The following is a 10,684-nucleotide window of genomic DNA, read 5'->3' as shown; positions in this document are numbered from 1 at the left end:
CAGAATTTGGTAAGAGCCATTCAATTGTCAGAACTAGGTGGTATCTTAAAAGGTATCTTTTTCTCAGCGTCTGAAGTTGAGTTTTAAAAACAAAGAAAGATAATGTTTCCCAACTCTCTGTTTATAAATTTACATTTTACAGAATTGAGGCCCATAGAGGCCAACAGAGTTGGCCAAAATCATCCTGGGACAGAGATGGCCCTAGAATCCATTACTTTCCATTTATTCATTACCTTGTATCTGTTATTTTATGCCTGACCAAAGTGAGGAGGTGACTTGTGGGGGTGTCAGAGCAGTCTTTGAGGTGGGTCTCATCCCAATGCACTTGACCTGTTAATAGGTTTTTAGTAAGATCTATCTTTTATCATCGCTTGTAACAAAGCAAAACTGCCCTGGCAGAGGCAGGGCACTGCAGGACAAGTATCCAGGCCTGAGTGTTGACACATGGGGTGTGGTTTGGGCTGTGCCAAGGGCCAGTCGTGGTGGTGTTTCTATAGAGCAGCACTGTCCCTGGCTCTGTGGTACCCAAACTCTCTGATCTTCCAGGAGGTTTTTCACTAACAACCCTTTAATAAATCACTTTCCTGCTTAAGCAACTCTGTTGCTTACCATCACAACTGCATTCTAGAACACCTCATGTATGCCAACATTACTTCCCCCTCGGCTCATAGTTGAGGTTGGTTCAAAAGAAACGGCTGGCTCTGGCCTCAGACCCATGGCTGAATGGGAGAAGGGAGCAGAGGGGCAGAGCAGGGAAAGGTCTCCCCGACCCAGATGTTCACAGGAGAGAAGGTGGCTCACAAGTGACTCTACCCCAGAAGGCCAAGAATTGACTGGCAAGACAATATAATAGCTATTTTCACAAAGGTGCATGCTTTTTCCTTTTATTACAAAGATTCTGCAGGGATATGCCTCCATTTCTAGCGCAGGACCCAGGAATCTGGCCCCATTGTCACAGGGTCTGATGGTCAGGCCTACATCTGAGACTCAAGGATGCAAGCTCAGAAGTAGTGCCTTTGGGGCCTCCTCCTGCAGAAGCAGGAGGTCGGGGCCTTGGCCAGTAGCAGCTTCTTCTTGGCTTCCAGGATATAGACAGTCTGCGTGGTGAGGCAGCTGACCATGGGATCAGAGTCTCTCTGCATGTGCCTTAGGGCTGAAACACAGACAGAGAAAGGATAGTGGGCTGCAGGAGGGCCTAGGCCCTGCGGCGGAGAGGTACCAGGCAATGGGGTCAGGACTGGTGGATTTTAAACTACGAGCAAGAGTTTCTTCTAGGAGTCCACAACGCTCTGTTGCAAGCAAGGCCACATAGCTGCTGTGAGCACAGGGAGATGTGACGCCCACTTGCTCCTCACCCTGCACCCATTACCAACCACTCACTCCTCTCCTCTGCCCCTCCCTGGCCCTTCGTCCTCTCTTTCCCATAGAATAGCTATGTGTGAAGTTCTCTGACTTCAAAGAGAGCTGCAGCCAGGGACTCAACTACATATGGGAGCCCAGCGCTGTCTCTTCTACAAGAAACCCAAGGGACCCTCCTGGCTGATGAATGGGCTCCATGGTGGTGAGGGTGTGAGTGAACATGGGGCAGGAGGGCTCTGACCAGCACCTCAGAACCTAAGCACCTTGGGGATGAGCCTGCCTCTTCACACTTCTGGATGATCATTTTTGTGAGGCCATCTGCCCACTTTTCCTAACTTCTGAGCATTCCCCACCAACACCGGTGCCACTAAAAGATGCAAGGAGGGGGCAACTGGGCTGCCACTCACCTGTGTACGCCTCCTCAATTTCATCAATCTCTTCCAAGTCTAGGGTTTGGATAATCTGGCCTACAGGGACGCAGAGAAGCACCTCAGAGGCCCCACCAGGAATCAGTGGGGTCCTGGCTGCAAGTACTCTCGGCCCCCTTCCCAAAACACTCACCATTCCCCTCCTTTTTCCTGTCTTTCCCTCCCTTGGCCACCAGCCTCAGGTTTGAACTTTTCCCGTAAAGTCAAACTTGTGTCCCTTGCTTCTCTGAAGGGTTCTAAGCAAATTGGGCTGGGTGAAGGAGTGGATACTCCTCTGCCCTGAACAGCTGTTCCCTGGGGTGATCTGAGGCAGTCCCCCACCTACCTCTGAACTTCCCCCACTGAGCAGCTCCCAGACCCCATATGCCCCACCCTTTGTCTCTCTGCTGGTTGGTCTCCTAGGACTTGGCACATTCTGCTATGGGAAGGTTACCACCCAACCCGACCAGGAGCTTCCTGCAGGGGAGGGAGCAGGCAGGCACAGGCAGGCACTCCCACCTCCACTCCCACCCCCCAATGTAATTCCCATGGGTTCTGTGTGTCCTCATGTCCTGGGTGCCCAGTCAGTTTAAGGGACCCTACAACAAGGACACAGTAGCTCCAACAAGACGAAAGGCCATACCTGCAAACCACACAGCTGCCCAGCGGATGGGAACCTGTGGGCTCTTGAAGAGAGCCACACACTGCTTCAGGAACCAGAGGGCTTTGTTTGTCTCCTGCTCCAGCTGTAAGAAAAGGTGTCAGATTATGGAAGGGACCCTCAGACCGTTTTGAGATTACACAGGAGCCATCCCCTGAGTGCAAAAATCTGTCAAAACCGTCTCCATCTCCATCCCCTCCTACCACAGCTCCTGAAATCTTCTTTCTTTCATGAAGCCTTCCCGGATTGACCATGCCACAGAGATCATACTCCCTGGCCTTGACCCAGTTTAAGCATGAAGCTCATAGAGACTGGCCCCAGTGTTTGGCACATACATTTTTTTCTCCTACTCCCAACAATAAGGTGAACCCTATTGCTTAAATCCTGTTTATTTCTATCTTAGTTTAAATCTTCAATCTCAAGGTCATATGCTTTAGGTTGCAAAAGATCATGCCTACAGCATTCTGTTTAAGCAGAGCCTCAGTCACACGAACACAAAGATGCGAACAATAAACACTGAGAATTCCAAAAAACAGGAGGGAGGGAGTGGGGCAAGGGTTGCAAAACTACCTACGGACTATGTTCACTCCTTGGGGATGGGAACATTAGAAGCACAAACCTCAGCATCACACAATATACCCATGTAACAAACCAGCACCCATGCCCCCGAACCTAAAATTTTAAAAATAGGCCAGGCACAGTGACTCACGCCTGTACTCCCAGCACTTTCGGAGGGCCAAGGCAGTCAGATCCGCCTGAACTCAGGAGTTCAAGACCAGCCTGGGCGACACGGTGAAACCCGTGTGTACCAAAATGCAAAAAAATCAGCCAGGTGTGGTGGCACGCGCCTGTAGATCCAGCTTCTCAGGAGGCTAAGGAAGGAGAATCGCTTGAACCCAGGAGGTGGAGGTTGCAGTGAGCCGAGATCGCGCCACCGCACTCCAGCCTGGGCAACAAAGCCAGACTGTCTCCAAAAAAGTAAATAAATAAAATAAAATGAAATAAAATATTTAAAATAAATAAATAAAAATAAACAGAGCCTAGCAGTGCTGCATGTAATTACGTGTTTTCATACCTTCCATCGCCTGCCTAGGAATACAGCCCCTTCTGCGTTCATCAGACTTCCATCCTTGAAGGTTCAAAGGATGATGTGTCCTTCCCTTTGCAACAACCACTAACCCAAACCCCGCCTCCTGCATCTCCTTCCTAGCTCCGATCCTAACTCTCCTCTTTCACTCTGCAGTCTAAGTTCTTAAAACAGAAGGTTACATCCATGGTTTTTCCCAGCTTCTTTTGGCAGGATCTTTTCTTCAAAAAGAAATCTTAACTGGAAACCCAATATCTCAAACTAATAGAAGGGGTGGGGGGCGGGTGTGGTGGCCCTCGCCTGTAATCCCAGCACTTTGGAAAGCCAAGGCAAGAGGATCACTTGAGCTCGGGAGTTGGAGACCAGCCTGGGCAACATGGCAAGACTCTGTCTCTACAAAAAAAGAGGAAGGAGAAAGAGAAGGAGAAGGAGAAGTGGGGCTGCTGGGGTTGAAGGAGGTGGGGAGGCTGAGCCTAGCCTGCCTGCTCATCTCTCCCATCTTTTGAAGTTACCCGAGAAACCCTTGGGTTTTTGTACCCTTGACTGCTTCCTGAAACTGGTCATGGTCCTTCCTAGGTGACCATGACCCTCCTCTCTTGTTGTCCTCCTTTGACTTTCTGCCAGGTTTCCCTTTCTAGTCTCCTCTGTGGGATCCTTGGAACTGATGTCTCCTGGGATCCCAGTGTTGACTCATATGCTCCTTCCACCACACAATTTCCTTAGGAGAGCGTATCTGGGCTTAGGGTTGCAGTCTTCATCTACTACCCAACGGTATGCTCAGGGTTCACCAAACACAGCCCTGTTCTCCAAGCTTCAGTGATACATATCTAACTTCCAATGGAAGCACAAACCTGTGGTGTTCTCACAGATTTTAGAAGCTTAACATGCACAAAATCAAGCCACCACCTTCCCCTCCACACCTGTTCCTCCCTCTGTATTTCTGACCTCAGTCCAGGACACCAGCATTCACCCATGTCAGAAGCCAAGAGGCAACTTTTACTTTCACACTTCATATCAAATCAATCTCCTCAACTAGCTAATCCCGCCCATGCCTTTGTCTTCTTGACTTCATCATCTCTCCCCAGACACTCTATACAGCACAGGCTCCAATTCCATCCCTTGGGAACGTTTCTCTGATCTGTAGCTTGGGTGATTTGTGTGAAATGCACAGCTCTCTAACCATGCTACCCACTTGCTTAAAATGCTTCAACAACTCCCCTTGCCTACAGCCTCAAGTCCTGCTCCTCACTGGGCCCAAACCTCCACAGAACACTGTGGCCCAGCCTCCTGCTTCCATGTCTCCTGCCTGGACCGGACTGCACACTGACAGTCCATGAGAAAAGTCAGCCTGAAGATATTTTTTGTTTGATCTATGCAGTATTTTACATTTTAAATTATTTGCCAACATCAATGGGGGAAATTTCACCCCAATCAGAGTCTTGCTCTGTCACCCAGGCTGGAGAGCAGTGACTCGATCTCAGATCACTGCAACCTCCGCCTCCTGGGTTCAAGCGATTCTCCTGCCTCAGCCTCCCCAGTAGCTGGGATTACAGGCGTCCGCCATCTCGCCTGGCTAATATTTGTATTTTTAGTAGAGTCAAGGTTTTCCCATGTTGGCCAGGCTGTTTCAAACTCCTGTTCCCAGGTGATCCGGCCACCTTGGCTTCTCAAAGTGCTGGGATTACAGGTGTGAGCCACCGCACCCGGCATGGATTTCCTGCTTCTCTTAACAACCCTGAGCCACTTTCTCTCCTAGAAACAATTCATGGGTTCTCAACTGGGGACTATACTGTGTGGAGGGAATTATGGAACTGGGGGATGTTTATGGTTTTCAAAATGATGAGGAGGGTACACCAATTTCTAATATCCCATTACACATTTATGTCTACCAAAATCCTACTTATACTAATCCATGCCTAGAAGTTGGCTCTTTTAGATAACAGAGTAGTTTTTCACAGTTCAACTACATACTGGATTTTCTAGGAGTGCATCTGCAATAGACATCAAAGACTATACTTCATCTTGTTCAGAAAGTCATCAGACTTTCTGGTCTAATCAGACTTTCCTGGTGTCGGGGGAGCTATTAATACAATCGTTTTGGAATTCCCATCACCAATGGTGACCCTTCTTGTGGTGACCCTTCTTGTGGTGACTCCCATATCATTCTGCATTTGTAGCAGATCCATTCACAGTGATTCTATGGAGAGGGGCAAGGATTCATGTACATCATTGTCTACTAAAGTAACTGGGCCCTGGCAGGGTGCAGTGGCTCACACCTATAATCCCAGCACTTTGGGAGGCTGAGGCAGGCAGGTCACCTGAGGTCAGGAGTTTGAGACCAGCCTGGTCAACATGATGAAACCCCATCTCAAAAAAGAAAAAACAAAAGAAAAAAGAAACCCCGTCTCTACTAAAAATACAAAAATTAGCTGGGCCCAGTGGCAAGTGCCTGTAATCCCAGCTACTCGGGAGCCTGAAACAGGAGAATCGCTTGAACCTGGGAGGCGGAGGTTGCAGTGAGCCAAGATCGCGCCACTGCACTCCAACCTGGGCTTCAGAGTGAGACTCTGTCTCAAAAAAATAAATAAATAAATAAAAAGTAACTTGGCCCAAGCATTTACATACAGTATTTATATTCTATTATTATATCATGTTATGCTATATTGTGTTCCATATATTCCTACAGATTATTTTGTTGTAGATTACTTTCACTTCTCCTTTGGAGTTAGGGCATTATATGACTTATTTTGGAAATATGCAAAGGTAGAGGATATTATTTATGAATTTCACTTTAGGAGAGTAAAGGCGGTGTTACTAGATGTGTGCTGTGACAATGGTGTGTGGTTTCTGGCCATGCTGAGGAGGCTGCCTGTGCTGGGTCTTGGGGCCTACATCTCTCCTCCGGGCCCATCCAGTCTGATCTCTGGTTAGTGTTTCCTGCATGACCTTGTAAGCATTTGCCTTTTCTGCCCCTGCTCTAATGATTCCAAGGCACTTACATTAATAGCTCCCTACACACCAGGCCCTTCTGCCCTTATTTCTCAGGATGGTTGTAAGGATCAAATCATACCAGATAATGTGTGCTCTGCTCCGCACCCCTATGTACAGCATCACCTTGGCCTGCACTCTTCATTCCTTCCCTTTGCCTAAGTGTTACCCTGCCTTATATTTCTCCTTCTGAAGGTGACACCTCCTCCAGGAAGCCTTCCTTCAACTTCCAGACTGTGCTGGGTACCCCTCCTTTGCCTTTCCCGAAGTATGCTGAGATTGTCTACTTGTGTGTCTAGCTCCCCAATTCAGACAGGAAACAAGGGGAGGGCAGGAACTATATCTAGGTGCCAATCACAAAGTAGGTGCTTAATGAGTATCTCATCATTGAACTGTTGCTGTTGCCGCTGCCACTACTGCTGCAAACCCCAGAGCTGCAGGAAAACGACCTAGACCGCTGGGGACGCCACCCTCCCTTGCATAGGAGCAGACAGTGAGCAAGCTGCTGGCTTACCAGGGCTCCAAGAATGTTCCACACATCTTTCTCTGCAAATACTGCTTTCAGCTTTGACCAGCCCAGCATGGCAGCTGTGTGGCAGAGGGCAGACCGGCAGATCTGGGAGACAAGGAGGCTCAGCATGAGGAGCTGAGGAGTGGGACTGGGCAGGGAAATGGAGGGGTGCAAAGAACAGAGACAAGCAGCATCACACTCAGCCTCGATGGGATGGAAACGCTGGTGAATCGACAGGGATCCAGGGCTTAGGAAAAAGGCAGGGGTCCAGGCAGGTTGGCTCTACTTACAACCCCCTATTCCCCCTAATAAGAAGTTTAAAAATTACAGTTCTAACAATTTTCCCAGTTGCTGTGGTGTGACACTGAGACCCAGAGCACTGGAACTATTTAGCTCAGAGCCTTATTCACCAGCCGCATGGCTTCCCACTCTGCCGCCCCCGCAACCCTCCCTGCCCCACAAAACAGTCTCTCTGAAAATAAATTTCCCCAAAGTCTTAATCCCCCAACTGGGTGGTCACTGTTCTAAATCAGGGCTGGCTCTGTCAGGAATACCACGGCTGAGTTCACCGGTGGGACTCTCCGCACAAATATCCCCATTCAATCGCTTGTCCAGCCGGACTCAGATGTGCCTAAGAGGCCTCAGTGATGGCAGAGTGGCCTGCTCTGTGGAAACAAGGTGTCCTGTCACAGAGTAAGTCAGCCAGTCTTCAAGTGTTCAAGCTGCAGTTCACGTTCCTGGGTCTCCTGGGCTCAAAGCTGGACTCATTCATTCCGGAATGAAGGCCAGTTCCAGGCTCTCTCTATTCGGCCCACCACACTGCCTCCCACAGGGTCTTCCCGACCCAGGGAGCTCTGTCTCCATTCACAGGCAGAGAGTATGCAGAAAGCAGCATGGAGAGGGGGCTCCTGGAGCCACAGGCTGGGAGGCAGAGAGAGGGACTGCTGCCCATCGATGAGATTTTCCTCCTGGGAGAAACACCCACAGTATTCCACTGGGAGTCAGTGGCCAACCGGATGGAGCCAGAAGCTGGAGAAAACTTTAGTGCAAGCATCTGTTCATCTCTAGTCTGTCATTCGGCAAGGTCAGAGACTAGTTGACTCCTTCAGCACCATCCAGTACTGCCACAGCCCTGCCTAAGCACTCAACATGCTTAGCATTTACCTCCCATGAAAACGGGGACTGAAGACCAGGCTCCAAGGCCTGGCCTCTCACCAGAGCCACGTCGGTATTTACGTCCCTCAGGTGGAGCACCAGGGGGACTAGCAAGTTGAGGATCTGGTGCTTCAAGGGGAAGACAAGGCCTCTCTTCTTGACCTTGGCCAAGAGACTCTCATAGATCTCAAAGGCTGCCAACCGCAGATGCTCTGACACCTGGGAGAGAAGACACGCATGCGTGGGGAAGCAGAAGCAATCAGGTCCCTGAGCTCCACCCCCGCCAACCCCACACTCCCCTGTCCATTCCCTCCCTCAAATGATCTGCTCTGATCCCCGCCTGCTGTGGTCTGTTCTCTCGCTCCATCTCACCCCTTCAGAAAGATACAAGGAGGGCAGGAGCAATCAAGTCCCTACAGAACAGTACCATATTCAAGGTGAAGGGCCTTGAATCATTCTGCCAACTCTGTGAGGGGTTTTGTTTTTTGTTTTGTTTTGTTTGACACAGGGTATCACTCTGTCGCCCAGGTTGGATTGCATGCCACAATCACAGCTCACTGCAGCCTTGACCTGCTGGGCTCAAGCAATCCTCCTGCCTCAGCCTCCCAAGAAACTGGGGCCACAAGTGCACACCACCAGACTCAGCTAATTTGTTGTTGTTGTTAGAATGGGGTCTCACTATGTTGCCCAGGTTGATCTTGAGCTCCTGGCCTCATGTGATCCTCCTGCCTCGGCCTCCCAATGTGCTGGGATTACAGGCGTGAGCCACCATGCCTGGCCAACTCCCTTATTTTACAGATGCCGAGAGAAAGAAAATGACCCCAGAGGGGCCTTTACCTCCTCAAAGAAGGGCACCAGCGTGAAGGTGAGCTGGATCAGGAAGGAGGAGGAGTGCCGCCAGGTGAGGTGGCTCAGGAGATTCTTCAGCACCAGCAAAGTCTCCAGTACTATGTCGCTGTTCGAGGAGTAGCAGTAGTTCAGCACATACGGCTGGAGGATTCGGAGCCGCCTCACCTGCGGGCGACAGTGGCTCAGGGAACGGGGAGCTGGGGAAATGACTCCTGCCAAGTCAAGGAATTCTCATTTCAAGTCAATTCAGCCCCGCAAATGAGAACCACACTCTACTGTTTTTTCATTCCAGAGCTGGGACTGGCCCAGCATCTGGGGAGCCATCGGAGTGAGTAGCCCAGGAGAGCATTTGGGGAGGTACCTTGCGTCCATCATGAGAAAAGGGGAGAAAACAGAGGAGGCCCCCTCCTCCCACCATGCCATAAGTTTCCATCGCCACTGCCCTTCTCATCCCTGATGATGACAGCAATCTCCAGGGGACCTGGATGACATGTGTGAGATCCTGGGGTTAGCTTCATCTATTCTCTGAAATGACCCTGTTCTAAATCAGAGCTGGCTCTGTCAGGAATACCACGGCTGAGTTCACCGGTGGGACTCTCCACACAAATATCCCCATTCAATCGCTTGCCCAGCCGGACTCAGATGTGCCTAAGAGGCCTCAGTGATGGCAGAGTGGTATGAAAAAACTTCTTCAGGAGACCTTTCCCAGAGGGAGAAATCATGAATGGCTCAAGCCCCAACTCCTGTCTGTGGTGCATTGGCCTCATGAGGATTTGCTCTCTTTGATCCCAAGAGTGTGTCCCACCCTATCTATAACTGGACACAGCAGATGTTACCTCCCCTGGTTACAACATCGCCTGAGAGCACACCCTTAGCCCTTGCCCCATTTTACCATGTTTTCATGCTTCGCAAAGACCTCTAGCATCTGCAGCAATGGCTTCACTATGGCTGGCTCCTCACTCTTGAACCAGTTTGCCAGAATGCGGGTGGTGAAGTCATCCACTAAGGCTGCCACATCTGGGCACTGGAGCAGCTGGGGAAGGGAGGCCAAGAAAGATGGGCGGGCAAGGAGAAAAAAAATCATCAATGACTTTGGACTAGGTTCCTACTCACTAGTAGGGAAATACTCTTAAGAGTTTAGAATTGGTAGAGAGGCCAAAGCATAAAAGGTGAATTTGCACCTGTCATTCCAGAAGTCATTTATTCATTCTCCAAGTTTTCCTTTCCTTAAGCTTTTTTTTTTTTTTTTTTTTTTTTTTTTTTTGAGATGGAGTCTTGCTGTGTCACCCAGGCTGGAGTGCAGTAGTGTGATCTCGGCTTACTGCAACCTCTGCCTCCCGGGTTTAAGCAATTCTCCTGCCTCAGCCTCCTGAGTAGCTGGGACTACAGGATGTGCCACCACGCCCAGCTAATTTTTGTATTTTTTAGTACAGACGGGGTTTCAGAATGTTAACCAGGCTGGTCTTGAACTCCTGACCTCAGGGGATCCACCCACCTTAGCCTCCCAAAGTGCTGAGATTACAGTCATGAGCCACCACAAAACTGGCCCATAAGCATTTTTTTTTCTTTTTTTTTCAGACAGAGTCTCACTCTGTCGCCCAGGCTGGAGTGCAGTGGCACAATCTCGGCTAACTGCAACCTCCACCTTCCAGGTTCAAGTGATTCTC

At 49.8% G+C, this 10,684-nt stretch overlaps 1 protein-coding gene across 1 annotated transcript in view; it reads right to left on the bottom strand.

Moving 5' to 3' along the window:
• Positions 1-875: 875 nt before the first annotated feature.
• LOC105484704 (maestro heat-like repeat-containing protein family member 7) overlaps positions 876-10,684 on the bottom strand; it is a 50,838-nt gene continuing 41,029 nt past the window's right edge. The window contains exons 18-24 of the mRNA XM_071068550.1: positions 9,910-10,050; positions 9,006-9,182; positions 8,229-8,387; positions 7,017-7,118; positions 2,410-2,512; positions 1,767-1,826; positions 876-1,153 (exon numbers count right to left, since the gene is read on the bottom strand). Coding sequence (XP_070924651.1) covers positions 1,002-1,153; positions 1,767-1,826; positions 2,410-2,512; positions 7,017-7,118; positions 8,229-8,387; positions 9,006-9,182; positions 9,910-10,050 — 894 coding nt within the window. The 3' untranslated portion in view covers positions 876-1,001. The remainder of the gene's footprint in view (positions 1,154-1,766; positions 1,827-2,409; positions 2,513-7,016; positions 7,119-8,228; positions 8,388-9,005; positions 9,183-9,909; positions 10,051-10,684) is intronic.

Source organism: Macaca nemestrina, chromosome 1, assembly GCF_043159975.1.
Source record: "Macaca nemestrina isolate mMacNem1 chromosome 1, mMacNem.hap1, whole genome shotgun sequence".
Taxonomy (NCBI): Eukaryota; Metazoa; Chordata; class Mammalia; order Primates; family Cercopithecidae; genus Macaca; species Macaca nemestrina.
This window is presented reverse-complemented; position numbering and strand designations above follow the sequence as displayed.